Source organism: Geotrypetes seraphini, chromosome 3 (assembly GCF_902459505.1).
Source record: "Geotrypetes seraphini chromosome 3, aGeoSer1.1, whole genome shotgun sequence".
Lineage (NCBI taxonomy): Eukaryota > Metazoa > Chordata > Amphibia > Gymnophiona > Dermophiidae > Geotrypetes > Geotrypetes seraphini.
In genome coordinates, this window is record NC_047086.1 from 293,147,001 (window position 1) to 293,170,303 (window position 23,303).

The window sequence follows — 23,303 nt, forward strand, 5'->3', positions numbered from 1 at the left end:
TAAACAAAAGAAAAGCCATGTTTAGCTAGACCAAGGTCCATTGAGCTTAGCATCCTGTCCCCAGCAGTGGCTAATCCAGGTCACAAGTATAGCTAGCAGATCCCATTTTCCAGGTATGAGCAATGGTTTTCCCAAATTTACCTGGCTAATAATTTTTATGGGCTTTTCTTCTTAGAGCTTGTCCAAACTTCTGTTGAATCTGCTATATTGGTCTCCTTGACTACGTCTTCTGGCAACAGATTTCATAGCTTAACTATATGTTATGTGAAAAAAAATCCAGAACTTTTTCAATGATTTGTTTTCAGTCCGCTAGTTATTCGGTCTTGGAGTGTCCTCAGGTTGTTTTTTTGGGGGGGGAGGGGAGTAGGGGGTTTCATAGGTAAAACTACTTCTCTATTTAATCGTTCCACTTCACTCATGCTTTTCTAAATTTTATTTTTTCCAATAACAAGCAAACATAATAGATTCCAATCTGCACATGCAATTAAGGGTAAACGGCATGCAAAGTAGGAAGGGCGCGATTCACTAAACTTTTCCAAGAACACCGACTGGGCTGGCTGATCCAAAAAGAAGTGACTAGTGGGGACCAGTCGTTTATGACCTTTCCTGCTCTCTGCTGATTTCTCCTACCTTTCAGCCCCGACTTCTCCTGCCTTGCCGCCTGACTTCTCCTGCCTTGCCACCTGACTTCTTCCTTGCCGCCCGACTTCTCCTGCCTTTCAGCCACCCGACCTCTTCTGCCTTGCAACCCCGACTTTCCTCTCTCCGCCCTGCTCTCTTCCCCGACTCGCCGCCCCGACTCTCCTCCTCTTCCCCCCGCAGTGCAAACCCATGGTTTTAACACACAGGTTTAAAGCGGGTTAAAATCACGGGCTCGCGAAGTATTAAAAAAGGAAAAAAAGCAGCTCTGTAGGCATATGCAGACCATCTACAAACAAAGATGGTCTGCACATGCTTCAGAATCGCTCACTAGTGATCCGTGTTGTCGGTGGGAGGCATTCCTCTGATCACCCCCATTTGCATGTTGGCCTTTAGTGAATTCGTTGGTCTGCCTCCAATCGCCCACGGATTGGACACGGATCGAAAGTTAATGAATCTAGCCCAAAGGATCCCTACTTCATCCTAACCCCCGCTCATTAGCACTAGCAACATGATTTCATTCACCGAATAGATAAATGCTTTCTCCCTCTCAGCTGCAGTATCTGCTGTCATTGAAGTGTCTAGGAAACTTTCTACTCAGCACTGTTATTGCTTCAAGTGGACACAATTTTCTTCCTGATGTGCATTGCACTCTCTAAACCCCATGTCATGTCCACTTCAGTCCATCCTCAGCTACTTTCTCTACCTCTCTAATTCTGGTTTAAAAAACTAATTTGCTTCAAGTTCATGTCACAGCTATTGGTGCATTTCAGTCCCACCTAGACAAGAAGCCCCTTTCTGTACATTCCTTAGTAACCCATTTCATGAAAGGCGTATTCCATACAAAACCACCTATCAAGCTGCCTCCTGTAGCTTGGGATCTGGATCTTTTCCAGATAAGCCCCGCCACTAATGGAAAAAGTGCACGCGCCGAAAGTTAAGCCCCGCCACCTTTTGCCAGCGCACGCAGTTCTCAGCACAACACCGATGTGTATAAAGTAAAGTGGGGGGGTTCCCCCCCACGCCCCCCCGTCGGAGTACCCAAAAAAGATTATAAAAAAGAGGATATGAAACTTAACATTATAAAAAATAGGATAAACTGTCGGCCATTTTTTTAAGGGATCCGACGGGGGGGGGGCGTCCCCCCCCCCCACTTTACTTTATACAGCAGATCGCGCCTCTTTTTTTATAATCTTTTTTGGGTGGTGGGGGTTAACTTTTTGGCTGGGCTTATCTGGAAAAGATCCAGGGATCTTAACAATGGTTCTGTTCTTACAAAATCTCCCTTTGAGCCTCTTACATATTGCTTTTTCAAACTACACACCGCAAGAGTGAACTTCAAGCCTTTTATACAGATTCTATTATGACAGGGTAGAACTTCAAACAGATCTAGAATTCCATCTCAACCAATCCATCATTCTGCCTGTTTTTTTTTCCAAAGCTACATTCTCATCCTGGAGAAACAGCCTGCCTTTCTCACCTTAGACTACAAAACATGCAAAGGGTTCTCCTAGGAGAGACTGGCGGGGGAAGCAAAAAACTTCAAACCATTCTTCAGGTATGTGAAGGGGAAACAACCAGCCAGGGAGGAAGTGGGACCTTTGGACGATAGAGACAGGAAGGGAGTGGTTAAGGAGGAAAAAGAGATAGCTGACAGGTTAAACAAGTTCTTCTCATCAGTCTTCACGAGAGAGGACACATCCAATATCCCAGAACCCGAGGAGAACATAAATGGAGACCTTGATGAAAAGCTGGTCCAACTAGAAGTAAGCAAAGAGGATGTTCTCAGACAGATAGACAAATCACCAGGTCTGGACGGCATCCACCCAAGGGTATTAAAGGAACTGAGAAACGAAATAGCGGAAACACTACGCCAAATTTGTAACCTATCCTTGAAAACTGGGGAGATCCCAGAGGACTGGAAAATAGCCAATGTCACGCCCATCTTTAAGAAGGGATCAAGGGGTGACCCAGGAAACTGCAGGCCGGTGAGCTTGACCTCGGTTCCGGGAAAGATGATGGAAGCACTGGTCAAGGACACAATCTACAAACACATAGAAAACAATGGACAACTGATGGCGAGCCAGCATGACTTCTGCAAGGGAAGGTTCATGCCTCACGAACTTACTGTATTTCTTTGAGGGAATAAACAGCCAGGTGGATAAAGGGGAATCCATAGACATCATTTACCTTAACTTCCAAAAGGCCTTCGACAAGGTACCTCACGAAAGACTGCTTAGGAAGCTGTGGAGCCACGGGGTGCAGGGGGATGTCCACCGATGGATCAAACACTGGCTGGCAGGCAGGAAACAGAGGGTTGGAGTAAAGGGCCATTACTCAGACTGGCACTGGGTCACGAGCGGAGTTCCACAGGGGTAGGTGCTGGGACTGCTCCTGTTCAATATATTTATCAACGACCTGGAGACGGGGACGAAATGTGAGGTTATTAAATTTGCTGATGACACCAAACTCTGCAGCAGGATTAGAAACACGGAAGACTGCGAAGACCTGCAAAGAGACCTAACGAGACTGGAAGAGTGGGCAAAAAAGTGTCAGATGAGTTTTAACATAGAGAAATGCAAGGTCATGCATGTAGGGAAAAAGAACCCGATGTTCAGCTACAAAATGGAAGGATCATTGCTAGGGGTGAGCAACCTTGAAAGAGACCTGGGGGTGATGGTGGACACAACATTGAAAGCATCAGCACAATGTGCGACAGCCTCAAAGAAAGCGAACAGAATGTTGGGTGTCATTAAAAAGGGTATCACGACCAGGACGAAGGAAGTCATCATGCCGCTATATCGTGCAATGGTGCGCCCACATCTGGAGTACTTTGTCCAGTACTGGTCGCCGTACCTCAAGAAGGACATGGCAGTACTTGAGGGGGTCCAGAGGAGAGCAACTAAACTGGTAAATGGTATGGAAAACTTTTCATACGCTGACAGGTTGAAAATGCTGGGGCTGTTCTCCCTGGAAAAGCGGAGACTTAGAGGAGACATGATAGAAACCTTCAAAATCCTGAGGAGCATAGAGAAGGTGGACAGGGACAGATTCTTCAGACTGTGGGGAACCACAAGTACAAGGGGTCACTCGGAGAAATTGAGAGGGGATAGGTTTAGAACAAATGCGAGGAAGTTCTTTTTTACCCAGAGGGTGGTGGACACATGGAACGCGCTTCCGGAGGTTGTGATAGGCCAGAGCACACTACAGGGTTTCAAGGAAGGTTGTGATAGATTCTTAAAGAATGAGGGGATTGAGGGTTAAAGATAGATGTAGAGGTAGGTTACAGAAATGGTCAAGAACCACTTCACAGGTCACAGACCTGATGGACCGCCATGGGAGCAGACCGCTGGGCACGATGGACCTCTGGTCTGACCCAGTTGTGGCAACTTCTTATGTTCTTAAATGTAAAGTATTACATGTGGGAAACAGAAACCCGAGGTACAACTATACATTTGGAGGGATGTTATTAAATGAGAGTACCCAAGAAAAGGACTTGGGGGTAATGGTGGACATGAAAATGAAGCAGACGGCACAGTGAGCAGCGACCGCTAAGAAGGCAAACAGAATGCTAGGCATAATCAAGAATGCTAGGCATAAAACCAGAATGAAAGAAGTTATCCTGCCATTGTATTAGGCGATGGTGCGTCCGCATCTGGAGTACTGCGTCCAATATTGGTCGCCGTACCTTAAGAAGGACATGGCATTACTCGAGAGGGTTCAGAGGAGAGCGACGCGTCTGATAAAGGAGATGGAAAACCTTTCATACACTGAGAGATTGGAGAAACTGGGTCTCTTTTCCCTGGAGAAGAGGAGACTTAGAAGGGAGGGGATATGATAGAGACTTACAAGATCATGAAGGGCATAGAGAGAGTAGAGAGGGACAGATTCTTCAAACTTTGAATAATAAAAGAACAAGAGGGCATTCAGAAAAGTTGAAAGGGGACAGATTCAAAACGAATGCTAGGAAGTTCTTCTTTACCCAACGTGTGGTGGACACCTGAAATGCGCTTCTAGAGAGCATAATAGGGCAGAGTACAGTACTGGAGTTCAAGAAAAGATTGGACAATTTCCTGCTGGAAAAGGGGATAGAGGGGTATAGATAGAGGATTACTGCACAGGTCCTGGACCTGTTGGGCCGCCATATGAGCAGACTGCTGGGCACGATGGACCTCAGGTCTGATCCAACAGAGGCATTGTTTATGTAGCTCTTTGTTGCCTTTGATCCTAATAGGCTAGAATTTGCCATACCAAACAAACCATCTCCACTTGGCTAGTGGGCTGTATCTCCTTTGTGTATATTCAGGCTGGGTTGACGCCACAAGGCTACGAGACAGCCTGCAATGTTCAGGCTATGGCTGCCTTGGTGGCTCATTTTTGCTCTGCATCTACTGAAGAAATCTGCAAAGCAGCTACTTTGTCCTCGGACCATATGTTTACATCACATTACTGTTTAGAGCACAACTCCAGAAGAGACAGTCGGTTGTGGCAAGCAATTTGCACCATCTGTTCTCTATTTAAAGCCAACTTTTCCTCCCAACCCTAGAGAGTTTCACCAGGCTCTTGTATATTCAATATTAATCTCTTCCAGAGTCATGATCCTGGCAGCTTGGGAGTCCCACATGTAAGAATGCATATTATACCTGCTTGTCCTTAGAGAAACCAAAGATACTTACCTGTGGCAGATGTTCTCTGAAGACAACAAGCATATATTCTCACAACCCGCCCATCTCCCCTAGTTGACTTCTTAGCTTTGTTACTAAATTGATGACCCCGCGAGCCTACATTGGGTGGGAAGGCACCGGCAAGCACACAGTATGGGCACTGCCTAAAGATTTAATGTGGCAGTGTACTTGGTTGACATCATTCAAATTTAAGAATATTTATTTATTCAATTATTTAGCCCGTCCTCCCAAAGGAGCCCAGAACGGGTTACAAAGTACATCCACAATATAATCAAGACAGGACAGAGATGACATAATTTACAATATAGACATGACAATAAAACATGTACACTAAGGAGCATCTGGTGAGATTAGGTGGCGTAGGTGCATTGATTTTGAATGGCATTTCTGGGTGCATGTCCTTATGGCGCTGGGTTTGTAAAGAGGAAGGTTTTCACAGCCTTCCTGAAGCTCCAAAGTTCATTTAGTGTTCTAACAGATGGGGGGATGGTGTGCCATAGTCTGGGTATGAATTGTGAGTAGGAGCGTTTGTGGGCTGTTTCAGTTTTGAGGAAGCAGCCAGGAGGTATGGTTAGTCGTTTTTCTCCTTGGGACCTCAGTGGTCGCTTTGGTAAGTAAATTTGTAGTTTAGTTTTCATGTAGTGCGGAATCGTTTCATAGAAAGTTTTGAAAGCGAGGACCAGGGCCTTGAAGGCGCAGTACTTTTGAATGGCAGCCAGTGCATGGAAGCTAATTCAGGGGTAACATGGTCGCAGATGTCTAGGTTTTTAAGGAAGCAGATTGCAGCATTTTGCACCCTTTGGAGGCAGGAGAGAGTTTTGGTAGACAGGCCCACTAGTAGTGTGCTGCAATAGTCTATGTGGGATAGTACGAAAGCGTACAGTAGTATGCACGTATGGTTTTTAGCTGGCGGAGATAGTAGAAGGAGGATGATACTAGTTTGGATATGTGATCTGTCATTGATAAGTTTGAATCGAGAGTTACTCCTGGGCTTGTGTGTAAGGGTGTTTGTGCCCCAGGAAAATGACGGACAGGGGTATACGCAATTATCTTTATGGATCCAGAGAAGTTCTATCTTTGATTCATTTAACTGTAACTTGTTCCTGGTCATCCAGGTCTTTATTTCAGTTAAACAAGACTGGAGGTTATAGATTTGTGTGTCTCGGTGTTGGCCTAGGGGGAGGTGGAGTTGTAGGTCATCTGCAAAAGAGTGGAATCTGATTCGGTGTTTTTCTGCTATGTCCAGTACTGGTTTGCCATAGAGGTTGAAGAGGAGAGGTGATAGTAAGGCTCCCTGAGGCACTCCATAGTGGAGTGGTTTGGGTTCAGATAAGGATTTTCCTAGTAGAACTCTCTATGATCTGTCGTTCAGGAATGCAGAGAACCATCGAAGTGCGTTGTCACGGATTCCGATGGACTTTAGCCTAGACAAGAGGAGAGAGTAGTTGATGGTGTCGAAGGCGGCACTGAGGTCTAATAGTACCAGCAATGCATCATTTCAATTGTCTAGGATTTTCCTCATCTAAGATGTGCAAAAGCACTGTTTCTGTGCTGTGGTGTTTCTTGAAGCCCGATTGGAAGTTGGAGCTGGTGATGTTTGTCTTCATGAAGTCTTGCAGTTGCGTGTGCACGGTCTTTTCCAATATTTTTGAGATGAATGGGAGGTTTGAGACAGGTCTGAAGCTGCTTGGGTTGTCTAGGTCCATGGTCCTCAAAGATGCTTACCTATAGCAGCTATTCTCCATTTTATTCCCTGTCATTTGTTATTTCTCCAAGCTAGAGATCCCTAACCTCTTTATCTAATCTTCATAAGGGAGGCATTCTGTTCCCTTTATCATTTATGTCAACTGTCTTTGAACATTTCTAGTTACACTATATCCTTTTTTAAATGGGGTGGGCCATACCTGCGCACAGTACTTAAAGCTGTGGTCACATTAGGGACATATACAGAGGTGTAGTGATAGTCCCAGTTTTGTTCTTCTACTCATCTCTTTCCTGTAGAAGTCTCTTCACCATCGCCTCCTCCTGTACTCTCTCTTCACTCCTTAATTCTTCTTTCTTGTTATCATCATGGGAATTGTATGTTGTCTTGAACCTATTTAATCAGAGAGTAACTCACAAATTGTAGATTAGATTAGTAGATACTGTGTTCCTTTAATCCATTCATCATTTGTCTTTTGGACCAATTTTATTGATGCATGGAATATACTGTACAGTGCTCCCCTACGAATTCGCGGTCTTGGTCATTCGCGGTATTTTCCTACCACGAATGACCAGGCAGGGGAGGCAGGAGAGGTAAGGGATTAGCTTTACCAAAAAATCATTGCAGTTTTCTCATGTCTTTAATTCTCCCTCCGTCTCGGCCCCATTTGCAAAAGTCGCTACGTTGGTGGCGCAGCGTAAGGGCCGTGGTGATGCGTGGTGTTTACGGCGAGACTGTGGCGTGGTTGGTCTCTGAGAATCTCCATGCGGTGCTTGGGAGAAGTAGGAGGGGCTCTTTTTGGCTACGCGGAGGGAATTCTTTGCATTGGCTGCAGCAGCAGCAGCTCTCCTCATCTTAATATCTGTTTCCAGAGGCTGTCGAATTCCATCCACCCCCTCGATGTACACGTTGTGCAATTACGCCTCCCTCCCTCCCTGCACAGCAACCGGAAACTACAGGCCGGTGAGCCTGACTTCAATTATAGGGAAGATGGTGGAAGCTATGATCAAGGATGGTATTTGCGAGCATATCGAGAGATATGGCCTACTGAGAACAAGCCAGCATGGATTCTGTAAGGGAAGGTCATGCTTAACGAACCTTCTGTACTTCTTTGAGGGAATAAGCAGTCGGGTGGACAATAGGGAACCTATAGACATCATTTACCTTGATTTTCAAAAGGCTTTCGACAAGGTGCCACATGAAAGGCTGCTTAGGAAACTGTGGAACCACGGGGTGGGAGGGGATGTGCACAGATGGATCGAGCACTGGTTGTCGGGTAGACTGCAGAGGGTCGGAGTAAAGGGACAATACTCTGACTGGCGGGGAGTCACAAGCGGTGTGCCACAGGGATCGGTGCTGGGGCCGTTACTCTTCAACATATTTATCAATGACCTGGAAAAAGAGGCAAAGTGCGAGGTTATAAAATTTGCAGACGATACCAAACTGTGCGGCAGAGTTAGGTCTAGGGAGGATTGTGAGGACCTGCAAAGGGACCTGGACAAGCTGGAAGACTGGGCAAACAAATGGCAAATGCGCTTTAACGTGGAAAAATGCAAGGTCATGCATATAGGGAAAAAGAACCCGTTGTTCAAATACAAATTGGGGGGGGCATTATTGGGAGACAGCGGTCTTGAGAGAGACTTGGGTGTACTGGTAGATGCATCACTGAAGCCATCTGCACAGTGCGCAGCAGCCTCGAAAAAAGCCAACAGGATGCTGGGCATCATAAAGAGGGGCATAACAACCAGGACGCAGGAAGTCATCATGCCATTGTATCGAGCTACGGTGCGTCCACATCTGGAATACTGCGTTCAATATTGGTCGCCGTACCTCAAGAAGGACATGGCAGTGCTTGAGAGAGTCCAAAGGAGAGCAACGAAACTGGTAAGAGGGCTGGAACACTGCCCATACGCCGAGAGGTTGGATAGGCTGGGGCTCTTCTCTCTGGAAAAAAGGAGGCTCAGGGGAGATATGATAGAGACCTTCAAGATCATGAGGGGCATAGAGAGGGTGGATAGGGACAGATTCTTCAGGCTGAAGGGGTCAACAGGCACGAGGGGGCATTCGGAGAAACTGAAGGGAGATAGGTTCAGAACAAATGCAAGGAAGTTTTTCTTCACCCAAAGGGTCGTGGACACTTGGAATGCGCTACCGGAGGAAGTGATCAGGCAGAGTACGGTACAGGGATTCAAACAGGGATTGGACGGATTCCTGAGGGATAGGGGGATCGTGGGATACTGAGAGAGGTGCTGGGATGTAACACAGGTATAGAAAGCAAACCAAGTAATAAGTATAGAAATCCAACCAGGTCATGCATGTGCAAGACCGGAGGGTTAGGACTTCGATGGGAAGATAAGACTCAATGGGAAACCAAGGTGGCAAGGGGGCCCCTTCTGGTGACTCAGACAGGCCGTGACCTGTTCGGGCCGCCGCGGGAGCGGACTGCTGGGCAGGATGGACCTGTGGTCTGACCCAGCGGAGGCACTGCTTATGTTCTTATGTGAAAAGGCTGTACCGTAACAGCAAGATAACGAAAACCAGCAGACAGTACCGACACTTCAAGAACAGCAAGGTTTGCCTTAATTTAATGGAAACATCTCCCCTTTTAGGTGGCTGCACTCTCCTGTCTCCCCTGCCTAAAAAACGTATTCGCAGTTTTTCAAAATTCGTGGGGGTTCCTGGAATGGAATCCCCGTGAATTTCGGGAGAGTACTGTATTTAATTGTAGTTTTCCAAAATGATCTTTTTAAATAACCTTTACACCTTGTGCAAACATTTGACCCTGAAAAAACTCCCTTTAGCTGTTTACTAATTTCCTCACAACAGTAGTGTATTTTAGCATCTTCTTCCAGTGATAACAAATTTAATGATTACTATTGCTTTGTGGCTTCACCACAGTACTGCTTTGCACTGGATTCAGTGTGCCAATAAGACCTAGATTTACAGTACTTTCTCTGTGATCAGTTCTTAGACCAATTGCTTCATGACTGTCATTTATGGCATCTAGAAATTTTACTTCCCTTGCATATGCTGATGAGACATTTATCCAGTCAATATTGGGGTAATTGAAATCTTCCATTATTATTATGGTACCAATTTTGTTGTTCTTCCTAATTTCTGTTTAGCACGTGTCAGGTAAGCAGCTTAATTTTCTTAGAGGATAAACCCTTAGGGTCCCTTTTACAAAGCCACAGTAGCAATTCCCCTGTGACAAATGCACTGAAGCCCATTCAGTTTCTATGGACTTTGATGCATTTGCCATAGAAGATTCACTACTTTGGCTTTGTAAAAGGAGCCCTTAATTTGTTTTCTGCCTCATAAGAACATAAGAATTGCCACTGCTGGGTCAGACCAGTGGTTCATCCTGCCCGGCAGTCCACTCACGCGGTGGCCTCCAGGTCAAAGACCAGTGCTCTAAATGAGTCCAGCCTCACCTGCGTACGTCCCAGTTTAACAGGAACTTGTCCAGCTTAGTCTTGAAACCCTGGATGGTGTTTTCCCCTACAATAGACTCCGGAAGAGCGTTCCAGCTCTTCACCACTCTCTGGGTGAAAAAGAACTTCCTTACGTTTGTACAGAATCTATCCCCTTTCAACTTTAGAGAGTGCCCTCTCGTTCTCCCTACCTTGGAAAGTGTGAACAGATTAATACAAAAGTCTCTGAGGTCTGTTGATGTATTTACAGTGTAATTATTTTCTGGTCTCCCTAGCCCAAATGAGCCTAAGTTAGAATTGCAGTATAAGGGGTACTATATTTGCTTTATAGGCCACTAGATTACCATTGTGTGTTCTGTCATTTATGATGCTCTTATCAGTATGATCTCAGCAATGCTTAAAAAGTTGATCAAAGAATGTGAATAATAACATAAAGGTAAATGCCAAATTATGTCGAACTGGATAATCCTCCTCAGAATTAGAACCACACAGGGAATAGAAAGTAGAGTTTTCTTTTACTTAAAGGGAAGAAGATGAAGAGGAAAGGGAGTTGAGAAGTAAACTTATTTAATGTTTTCTAAATATTTATTGATGCTGTTGGCTGTAACATTGTAGGCTACAAATGCTGGATCACTTTGCTGAATGTATCAAGCAAGCTAAAGGGGTTCGCCAGCAGGCAGTGCAACTCAATATCTTCACAGCTGTGCTAAGCGCATTAAAGGTAAAGGTGTAACATTAATTTTTTTGAATGTTAATAAATTGTGGAGCTTTGAAATTTGTTATCTTCAGCATAGATTTGTACATAGTTCAAAACTATAATGAAGGATTTCTTTTCAAACAGAGTCATGCTATGTGAATAGTATAATAAATAGATGGTAATAATGCTTAAAATTAACATTTCAGCATTTTTATACTGTTAATTATTAACTTATAAACTTCTACCATCAATATTATTTACATATAAGTGTTGACATTTTCTAGAGTTTGGCAGATAAGATTTACCCTCCAAAATGCAGTGTTATGAATTTAGGCTGCTGAAACCCAAGAGAGTAATATAGTATAGTGCAGTGCTTCTCACACTTTTATCCAGTATGACCTGATTAAGTATTAAAAATTCATGTGACATCAGATGCTTATTAAAAACAAAGTAGCAGACCTCCACTTCCATCCCCTTCCTCACCTATTTATCCAAAGCAGGAATGTTACAGTGGAAGATGGCACAGTCCTGCGTGTCACTTTACCCCAGGATTTTCCATGGGTTCTTAGTCTAACTAGAAACTCGGGCAAGAAGAGGGGTCAAAGCCTGTAAATGTTTTCTGATTGACAGGCCCCATGTTAACTGCCACTACTGGTCATCAGTCCTAGTGGAAGCCCAGAGAGAGGGGCAATGTCCCTGTTTCTGTAACCCTCGTTGAGTGATGTGATCCTATTTGTAGGCCTGACCTATAGTATGGAAACCAGGGGGGTGAGGTGCTCTTTCTATGCACAGAAGAAGAGCAGGACCTGGAAGGTTTGTATCTGATGATCTTAAGTTGGCTGAACAAATAGAAAAAAGCCATGACAAAGGCCAGAAGAATACTTGAGTGCACAGGGAGAGAAATGATAAACAGGATAAAGCAGTGGTCTCAAACTTGCAGCCCATGGGCCACATGCGGCCCGCCAGATACTATTTTGAGACCCTCAGTATGATTATTTTATTTTACTTTTGTGATTATGATAGTTTCTTGATCATATGTCTCTTTAGCTATAAATTATTATTAAGACTTAGCCAAAAGGAAAGATTTATAAACTATAAAGAATTTTACCTCATGCAAAAATGTAATTTCTTTAATAAGACATTAACTATTTTTTTCTGAGGCCCTCCAAATACCTACAAATCCAAAATGTGGCCCTGCAAAGGGTTTGAGTTTGAGACCACTGGGATAAAGGAAATAATATGGTCTCTGGTAAGTTCTCATATGGTAATTGGAAGATACAGATATTATTTGAATTCAAGAATATGAAACAAGTACAGAGGATCTGTGAGGGAAAGGAAGGTATTATCGAGCTGAACAGTTCTTGTACAATACCTCTGGAATCTACACCATAGGGTTGTTAATCTCTTCCAACCTTAAATTGTAGGAAACTCAAAATCAAATTCTAGCCCCTAGTCATCTCCTGTTACTCACCCCTAGACTTCAAGTTTCGTTTCCTACAGCCTTTGCTGTAGGGTCTTGTCTCTTCTGCTCGTTCTTTATTTTTCTAAATTTGAGTCAGTTTTATACTTGGCGCGGATCTTGCCCTAGTGCTGCGGATTCACCCTTCGGGGACATCCTTTGGTGGGCAATCGCAGACTTATACTTTTCATATTGTCTGCTTCTGGGGGGGGTCCCTACCTCTGCAGTAAACCCCCTGGACAGCCTGCAGGTCATAAAATATTTTTTTCAACATTTGGAATAAAATAAGTGCTTTTTTGTCATGGCTACTCTCACTGTTCTTAAATATCTGTTCTTAAATCTGTTCTTCAACTAGTCATGCTATATAGGCATTTGGCATGTAACGCTATAATACCTCTGTGACTCTGAGGAAGATTTGTAAAATGCTGCTCTCATTCATTTAGTGGGAAATATCTAAGTGCAAGGAGTGTTCAAAACTTCAAATGGTAAAATCTCTTCAATGATTTTTAAACTGTTCCTTACATTTCAATCAGATTTCTGTCACAAACTTTAATATACCCAGTGAGTCCTGGCTCAGTTTTCATATACTGTATCCTCAATGTTCATGGTACTTAGGAAACTACAAGAAAATTGAATTGGACTCCTCAAAGAATCCCTCCTTTTAATTTCAGAGAGCTTAGAGTACATTGTCATGTCATCTTATCTACAGTTAGATTTCTGTACCAAAGAAGAAAACAAGACATAATGGGAAGATTATGAACATATAATGATGTTACTTTTATATTTTTATGATAAAAATGTTCATTTTTCTCTATCGAGATTTATTGTCAGAGAATTTTTGGTTTCTTTCTATAGGGTTTGGCTGAGAACAAAAGTACTTTAGGACCTGAGGAAGTCCGCAAGTCAGCTCTGACTCTGGTTATGGGTGCTCTAGATAATCCAAACCCCATCCTGAGATGTGCAGCAGGAGAGGCTCTTGGTCGAATGGCTCAAGTGGTTGGAGAAGCAACTTTCATTGCCAGAATGGCACAATATAGCTTTGACAAGTAAGCTGCAGTTTGCTTCTTCTATAACACTGCCAAAAAAAGAATAACACATGCATATACAAAAAGAAGCAGATCCTAATGGTATACAGATAAAAATTTTTATTCAAATCATCCAACTACAGTAAAATGTTCTTAAAACTACCCAATATGGGCCATGTTTCATGAACAAGGGCTGCATCAGAGGTAACATTCTAAAATAAACAGTTGATCATCCATGTAACCCTGTTTTCTACATACAGTAGAATCTCAGTTAACCGGTATTTAAATAACCGGTACTCTCAACCAACTGTCAAAAAAATTGTTAGCAAAAAAAAAAATTGTCTCCCTTGCTCCTCAGACAACATCCAAAGTGGTACTCCTGACCTAAAACTCCCTCTCCCTGCCTTCAGTCCCAGAGGCATCAGTAGCAGCCACAAATCTCCCTCCCTCCTTCCAGTTCACGAAGCATTTCGGCAGTCACAAATCTCCCTCCCTCCTTCTGTTCCTGAAGCAGCAGGCAGCCAGTCCTGACAACTCCCCCTCTCCCTCCGTTCCTGAAGCAGTAGAGCTGGTCCTGACAACCCCCTCCCTCACTCACCCAAAGCTGTAGCTGCAGTCAGCGAGTAGAGGAAGCGCCGGTAAAAAGGCAGCTTCGCTGGCCAGAATCTGCCTGTTTACTGGTGCTTTCTCTGCGCCAGTTGCTGCTACAGCTTCAGGTGAGTGAGGGAGAGAGGGGGTTGTCAAGACCAGGTCTACTGCTTCGGGAATGGAGGGAAAGGGGGAGTTGTCAGGACCGGCTCTGCTGTTTCAAGAACAGAGGGAGGGAGGGGGTTGTCAGGATCGGTTCTGCTGATTCGGGAACAGAGGGAGGGAGGGGGTTGTCAGGACCAGCTCTGCTGCTTTGGGAACGGAGAAGGGAGGTGGTTGTCAGGACCAGCTCTGCTGCTTCTGGTAAGGGAAGGAGGGAGTTGGAGGAGAAGAGGAAAGTGAAAGTTGGAGAGAAGAGAGGCAGAGAAAGTGACCCAGAAAGAAGGGAAGAACAGATGTTGGACCTACAAGTGGAGGATGATAGAGTGAGGTGGGAAGGGAGACAAAACTATTTTTACAGCAGCTCTCAAATAACCTGAAACTACAGTTATCCAGCATCCACCAATCCCCATAGGTGTCAGATAACTGAGATTCTACTGTATTACCAAAGATATATAGATCGTTAAAAGATTTTATCTCCATACTGTTTGGGATCCTCTTCTTTTTCTCTCAGCATTGTCGAGGGTTTACAAGGCCTCTAATTTTGTTTGTAAATGTATTATACTAAAATCTTTTTAGATATTTCATATATTTTACAAATTGAGGGGCGCTTTTACTAAAACTTAGCCTATAAAATAGGAAATGTGGCATTTAGCAAGCTATGTGGCATTTAGTGCACACCAATATCTGTTTAATACGGGTTAAGCTATAGTAAATGGACCCCTTAGGGGGTAGTTATCAAGGTGCTGTAAAAGATGACTTTTTTTTACCACACCTTGATTTACTGGGGAACTCGGCATCTAGGAGGTTGCTGAATCCCATTGAAAATGAATAACCCTACTTGCAGGCTACCCAAAAGCAGTGTTATTCTTGCAGACTCGGAGCATCAGACATCAAAGCTGCAGCCCAGTGCTCCCAGGCCATTCTATAACACAGTAAATGAAGGTCCATTTAGTTTGCTCAACAGTAACACTCATTCTGTTACAGAAACATAGAAGTCTGTACTCTTGGTGAACATCCTCTGGTCATGAATTGTTGCAGAAGGATGTCAATTACATCTTTCAGCTCTTCTTCTTTCACCAGTAGAGTATAGTGCCGTCTTCAATTATTCCTTCTGCAAGCGAACTGAGAAGGTGTGTTTTGATCTGCTTTGTATGTTTTTATTATTTTCTGGTATTGTTTTATCCGTTTCCTGCCTGAGACTTAGGTGCCTAGAGGTCCCCAATTTGAGGAAGCTCTGCTTGGGAGAGGAAGCAGATTCCTCATGGGAGGTCTGCTGCTTGCAGGTGTACCTGTTGAGCCAGCCTGCTTGGTGCATTTTGGAAGCTCGGGGACTGTTCTCTTGGGAGCTAGCTCATCTTCTGATTTATCAGAGACAAGTGCAGGCTGGGGGGCCCGTGTTTGAAGCTTCAGGGAGATGGCTGCGTTTTTTGCTCCCCCGTACAAGGATCTTTGGTGGTTGAGTTCTCAGTCTGGTCTGGTCCAACAGCAGCACGAAGATCTCCAGTTTTGGATCCACTGAGAAATAATTTTTTTTTTTTTTAACTTTCTTTATTGATATTTTGAACTTTATAATGTATACAATTGAAAAATCAGAAAAACTATATGAAAATACATTATATCTTCTCCCTTCAGTCAGGCTGCAGGAAAGCTGACAAAGCAGGCACCAGCATAGTGAGTACAGCCCATTATTCCCTATGGAGAAAACGGGGGGGGGGGGAGGTTTGATGGATTTTTGAGGGTTTCTGGTGCCAGAGGTAGGATCCTCCTCCTCTAAAACCCCTGAGTTTTTTAAAAATGTCAGGGAAACTACTAAGGGCCATTTTTGGTGCGAATTCACTGGCGGTGGCCATCTTGGATTTTAATCATTCTTTTTTTCCTAAAGCCTCCATCTGCCTCAAAACCCCTCAATTTGGCTCAAAATCAATTGAGATGGACTCCTCAGGCTGTTCTATTTCCATATCATGCCAGATTTGTGCTGGATGGTCAACTGAGAAGGGTCCGTGTACCATGTGCTGTAGAGCATGTGAGGAGGAGCAGGAGCTTCGGGCTTAGCTTTCTTTGAGTCCTTTAAGGCTGAGGAACAGCAGAGGGTTTGGGTGGCATTCCTGCTGCTAAGAAACCCGATGCCCAGGCTAAGTGACCAGGAACGATAGGATTGGAGATTGGAATCCATGACTTTAATGTCCCAGAACACAGTTTCTTGCCTGAGGGACGCAGGTTCCCTTTCAGGGAATAGAGGTCAGGAGGCAATAGCCCTGCTCGACCAGGGGGATGATCCCTCGGTGCTGCAGATTTTTAAGTCAGCTTCCGTGCCTCATGTTATTATGGATGCACTGAGGGAACTGAAGCTGGAACCACAACTGTCGACCTCTCAGTGCATGATCATGAGCAGTACAAATGCTTAAACTACCTTTTTTCCTGCATATCCAGGCATCACCTTGCTAGTCACTGGGCAATAGGAATCTCCAGAAGACTCTCTAAGGGTAACCAAGACTATGGATAAACTTTATCCTATGACTCCAGAATTTCATCAGTTGTTTAAGACAGCCAAAGCTAGATTTACTAGTGGTTCAAGTTACAAAGTGTACCTCCCTCCCTAATGAGCGGGGGAGTGATGTTAAAGGATGTGCAGGACTGCAAGGTGGATGTTGTTAGGAGGCAATTTAAAGTGTTAGCTTTGGGATCAAAGCTTCAGCAGCAGCCTTGTTTGTGGCACATGCCTTCCACACCAGATTATGACGCAGTCCTGCGGCAGAAGAGGATATATGCCCCAGCTGTTGCTGGAGGGCATAGATTATGTGGCGGATGATCTTTATGATATCATCAAAGTCATGAGCAAGGTGTTGGCCTATTCCATTTCTGCCTGCAGGATACTCTGGATCAGGCAATGGGCAGGCAATTCAGATGCTAGTTGGTAAGGGCTTGGATGGCCTCATGGCCAGTGTAGTGGATTGCCATCCTAAGTCTCTGCTTGACAGTAGACCTTGCCGACCTGTCAGGGGAGGCAAAGGCAGTTTTCGTTCTTCACAATGCTCTCGCAGATACTATGTCAGTGCCTAGACTCAGAGATTATATCAGGGTTCCAGGCAGAGAATTTGGTAGCTCTAGATGCCCGCAACCCTTGGGGTCTCATGTCAGCCCTGCCTCCAAGATGTCACACTGATGCCAAGGCAACAGCTGCACTCCCACATTAGTGGGTGACTGTCAGTGTTCTGGAGGGTATAAGAGCAAATTTCTTCAGACTGCTGGGTTATAGATCTTATTTGGGAGGGTCACAAGATCGAGTTCTATTACCCAGATAAGTTTGTGGATATTTTAGCCGGGTAGCTGGACAAGGAGGCCAGGGTCTGAGCAACAGTGCAAAAGCTGCTAGATGATCACACACACCATAGAACTAGTCCCTGATGAAGAATTGGCCTCTGGCATATACTCCATATACTTCATAGTGCCCAAAAAAGGCACTAAAGACTAGAGACCGATTCTGGTCCTCAAGTCTGTAAATGTGACCCTCAGAGTACCACTCTCCACATAGAGAATGTCCAGTCAGTAATTGTGGCAGTGGCACCTGGGGAATTTCTAGCTTCCTTAGATCTGGCAGAGGCATATCTTCATATTCCCATTTTCCCAGCTGTGATGAGGTAGAGGACGCTATCACCCCAATCACCTCTGAGAGAAATCTGCATGAGGAAGCCCTTAAGGTACCAGGAGACCCAAGTGACCATTGACCAATGGGTCTACGGGAACCAAGGTATAGGGTGACCCAAATTGATCGGTGACCCAAGGGTCCGCGGGGCCAAAGTACCGGAAGACTTGATTGACTGTTGGTGACCCAATTGATTGGAAGTGACTGGTGATGACCAGAAGACATCTGTGACTGGTGGTGACCGGTAGTGACTGGAAAAAAGAGAGACCAGAGATGGTAGAGTAACCAGTTGGCAGTCTCTGCGAACAGCAATGAAGTGACCATGCGACATAATTTGAGGCAGTGGTGGGATCTAGAAACCGCCAGCAAGAGGACCAGGAAGATGAGTTTGGAAGCAGCTATTCCATGATGTCAGGACTCCTAACTAGGTTTCTTAAAATCTCTTTGCATACAGCATATATGGACTATTCCACAATACTCCTTGTTTCTCCCAATTCTAAGCTTGAGCCTGCCTATAAAGTCACGGTTTGGGGACCAGAAGGGGGTCATGCAGAAAGGATGGCTATCATTGAGAAGTTATCTCTACCTCTAATTCTGGGGTGAGACTGGAAGGGAATGCAGGGTATCCTAAGCACCCGACTCACAGGAATGGCCACTAGAAATAAGGATTACTTCCCCGAAGGTAGTACCCCATCTCAGTTAGGTGATTTGTTTCTCTTCTCCAGTTTGGAGGTTGTAACAGTCCCTGGAGCACATAAAGAGAAGTGAGGGGAATTCTTGGCAACAGGAACTCCAAACCTTGGGGAGATGCATGCTGGCACCTGCCTAATCCTCAGTAAAATCAAATCCAAATTGTCTGATGACCAGAGGGTTCTTGAGGACCATGGTACTGGGAGAACCGACTTGACCAATGACCATGGGCACCAAGAGACCCAAAATGACCAGTGACCTAAGGATTTGCAGGGACCAAAGTACTGGGAGACCCAAGTGACAGAAGAGACCCGAGTGACTGGTGGTGACCGGAAGAAACCCAAGTGATTGGAAGTGACCGGTGGTGCCTGGAAGAGACCCAAGTGACTGGTAGTGACGGGAAAAGAGAGAAAGAGAGGGACCAGAGATGCCAGAGTAACCAGTCGGCAGTCTGTCAATAACAACGAAGTGTCCATTCAACACCGGTCCACAGGAAATACCTGAGATTCCATGTCTTGCAAATGCATTTCCAGTTTGCGGCCCAACCCTTTGGTTTGGCAGTGGCTAGATGCATCTTCACCAAGGTGATGTGGCAGTCGCAGCTCACTTCCGCAGGATGGGAGTACAGGTACACCCATACTTAGACGATTGACTGATCAGAACCCCATCAAAGTTGGAGGGCAAGCTAGCTGTGTGGCAAATGGTAAATCTTCTGCATAATTTGGGCTGGATAGTCAACTTCAAGAAGAGTCATTTAGAACTGATCCAAAGCTTGGAGTATTTGAGAGTTTGCTTCAACATAGTGAAAGGGGTGTTTTTCTTCCCGAGCCACACAAACAGAAGCTCAAGAAGCAGATAGCAGATCTCCTATTGATGCAAAATACCACTGCCTGGCATTACCTTCAAGTCCAGGGCTCAGTAGCAGCCACCCTGGAAGGGTTCCCTGGGCGAGGGTGCACATTTGGCCCCTCCAGGATTTTCTTCTCTCCTGATGATCAATGCAGCTTCCCTGGACAGTGGAAGCAAGGAACAGCTTGCACTGGTGGCTCCAGGTAGACTCCTTTATTGAGAGGTGTTCCTCTACGAATCCCCTCATGGGTGATTCTCACAACCGATACCAGCCTGTTAGGCTGTGGGACCTATTGCGGTGGGCATCTGGTACAGGACCATTGGTCTCTCCATCAGAGAAAATGATACATAAATCATCTAGAACTGCGAGCCATTCAACTAGTATTAAAGGCGTTGGTATAAGATCTGGAAGGCAAGGCACAGGACAATGGCATTGCAGTAATGTATGTGAACAGACAAGGGGGGCACCAAGAATGCTCTGTTATGTCTGCCAGTGCTTTGGTACATCACCTAGAGTAACAGAATGGAAGATTAGGTTCTTACCTGGATAATCTTCTTTCTTTTAATACTACTACTTATTTCTGTAGTGCTACTAGCATACGCAACACAGTACATTAAAACATAGACAGTCCCTGCTCAAAGGAGCCTACAGTCTAGTCAAGAAAGACAAACTGGACAAGAAGGTTCATCTATACACAGAGTTCAGGTGGAGGAATTAGAGGGAATGATAAGACAGATACAGTAAAACATTGGATTGCAAGTAACTTGGTATGCAATTAACTTGGTATGCAAGCAAGGTCTTGCAATACAAGTACAGTACTCCCCCGATATTGGTGAGGATCCAATTCCAGGAACCCCCGTGAATTTTGAAAAACTGCAAATATGGTTAAAAGGCAGGAGAGGGCAGTTGGGTCGCCAGCAGGTGCAAAATCGCTCGAGGCAGGAGAGGGCAGCTGGGGCGCTGGCGGGTGTAAAATCACCCACGGTATGCTCCAACCACCTCTTCCTGTTACTAAAGTCAGGCTACATCAGTGGTCTCAAACTCAAACCCTTTGCAGGGCCACATTATGGATTTGTAGGTACTTGGAGGGCCTCAGAAAAAAATAGTTAATGTCTTATTAAAGAAATGACAATTTTGCATGAGGTAAAACTCTTTATAGTTTATAAATCTTTCCTTTTGGCTAAGTCCTAATAAAAATATTATAGTTTATAGCTAAAGAGATGTATGATCAAGAAACTATTTTATTTTACTTTTGTGATTATGATAAATAAACCGAGGGCCTCAAAATAGTACCTGGCGGGCCGCATGTGGTCCCTGGGCCACAAGTTTGAGACCACTGGGCTACACCAATCAGGAACTGCTTTGACACGCAGCTCCTGATTGGTGTAGCCTGAATTTAGTACAGAAAGAGGTAGCCAGAGAATACCGCAAATTAATGAGTCCGCGATTCGCAAACCGCAAATTCGCAGGGGAACACTTTACATACAGTATACACACATCACATCATCACAACTGAGTCAATGGTTCTTCTCTCTCTCTCTCGCTCTGACATTGCAGGAGTGTAGTGACTGTTTTAAACAAGCAAGGTCTTGCAATATGAGTACATACAGTATTTTGTATTAAAGTTTTGGGGTTGTGGAGTTTCCATTATTTCTTATGAGGCAATTTGCTTTGATATACGAGTGTTTTGGATTACAAGCATGTTTTTGGAACGAATTATGCTCGCAAACCAAAGTTTTACTGTATTGGTGCTTAGCAGAGAGGATAATTACAGAGGGAATAAGACAGATATGTCCCAGAAATGATAAAGAAAGACCATGATCAAGTATTTTATATCACATTCATTGTTGGTTTAATCATGAATTGATAATGGAAGATTAGGTTCGTACCTGGATAATCTTCTTTCTGTTAATACATACAGAAGTCTGAATGGCCCACCTTGTCAGTTTTCAATATGCCTGTCTTTTGCCTTGGATAAATCTATAGTCCAGAACTGGAGCTTTTCTCCTGTCAATTGGAAGTACATGTAATTATGACTAATAAAGTAATAAGCTTGTTGAGCTCCTGAGCTCCATATTGTTTTGTAATGTAATGTAATTTATTTCTTATATACCGCTACATCCGTTAGGTTCTAAGCGGTTTACAGAAAATATACATTAAGATTAAAAATAAGAAAGGTACTTGAAAAATTCCCTTACTGTCCCGAAGGCTCACAATCTAACTAAAGTACCTGGAGGGTAATAGAGAAGTGAAAAGTAGATATAGAGGAAAAATAAAAATAAACATTTTAACAAGACAGCATTGATCTAAATACTTTGGAAGGTAGAAGAGAGGAGAGAAAGGAATAGATGCAGAAGGGGGAACAGTAGAATTCTGGAGAAATTTAAATGATAGAAATAGAACAAAACAAAGACAAAAGGCAAAACAATAGATAAGATTAAAGATAAATCATAAGCTGGAAAGAAAAATAAAAATAAAACTTTGTCTTCAATCCACGGTTTCAGCGTCATTGATGAAGTGGAGCAAGTAAGTTTAGGAGGAGCGATGATGTTTCCAGAAAAAGGGCTTCTTCAGGGAAGAGACTTGGCTGACAGTCCCTGGATGCCTATGTCTCCTCCCCTGCGATGGTCTCCTATCCATGTATTCCTTCCCAGACACACTGCCCGTGCCCCAGCCGCTCCAAGGAGGCTGCCCCAGATGAGGCCCACGGTGACTGCAGGATTCTCTCCTCTGCGGGAAAGCTGCCCAGAGCCGACAGTCGGCGTGTGCTGGTGCCGCCGGAGCTGGGGCTGACAGGGGACCCCTGCCCTGCTTTTCGGGCAAGTGATTATCAAACCGTCGTCGCCGAAGCCAGGTACGCAGGAGATAGGCGGAGGTGGCGAAAAGCACTGCACCGACCACGGGGTGCTGAAGCCGGATATTGGGGGTGAGGCGGAGCTTCCCCTGACCAAGGGATCGGCCATTTCCTGTCTCAGGCAGTTCGCTGAAGCCAGCGCTTCCTAGGCCCCCGCTGCCGCAGCTTGGCAGGTGACTCCCGGTGAGCTTCAGAAAGATCTTGGTTGTGGCTTGCAGATAGGCAACGGCGGCTGACGATGACGGCGGCAACACAACTGTTCAGCCCCAGCCTACCGCTGTGTTCGGGTCTCAGCCCCAGCTCGCCACGGTTCAGGCGACCGAAGTCCCTCGGTCCCTGCTGTTGCTGCGGAGAACGACCCACCACCAAAACCCCAGTCGCCTCCAACCTCGACCACAGGAGAGGGCCACCCCGACTGTTGAATGTGTGTCAAACCGTTAAGAAAAGACAGCGGGTTCCAAATTTAAAACAAGATCAACAAAAATTAGAAAAGAATGTTATAGGAGTATAAATGTATAAATGCAGATAAGAAAACCAAATTAAATAAAAGAAACCATCAAAACATAACACAAACAAAGAAAAACGGTGGGAGGCACCACAATAGCAACCTAACCCGGCGCCATCTTAAAAAAAAATTGCATATAGCAGGTTGGTTTGTTGGTATGCCTGTGTTATTAGGTCATGCTAACCTTTTATGAGTTATAGAGCAGAAGAGAAATGTTTGTTTTGGAGAAGTTCCCTTGCCCCTCTTTCAGGTTTTTCTGTTATGGTGGATAGTGATTGCATTGGTACAAACTGAAGAGGACTGTATACTCTACTGGTGAATGAGTTGGAGCTGAAAGATGTGTTTGACATCCTTCTACAACAGTTCGTGA

General features: G+C 44.6%; 1 protein-coding gene across 7 annotated transcripts in view; it reads left to right on the forward strand.

The window, feature by feature from the left end:
- HEATR5B (HEAT repeat containing 5B) overlaps positions 1-23,303 on the forward strand; it is a 297,408-nt gene that overhangs the window by 113,467 nt on the left and 160,638 nt on the right. For all 7 annotated transcript variants that reach the window (XM_033938914.1, XM_033938913.1, XM_033938919.1 and 4 more), the window contains 2 exons: positions 11,076-11,181; positions 13,472-13,662. In XM_033938914.1, the coding sequence (XP_033794805.1) occupies positions 11,076-11,181; positions 13,472-13,662 (297 nt within the window). The remainder of the gene's footprint in view (positions 1-11,075; positions 11,182-13,471; positions 13,663-23,303) is intronic.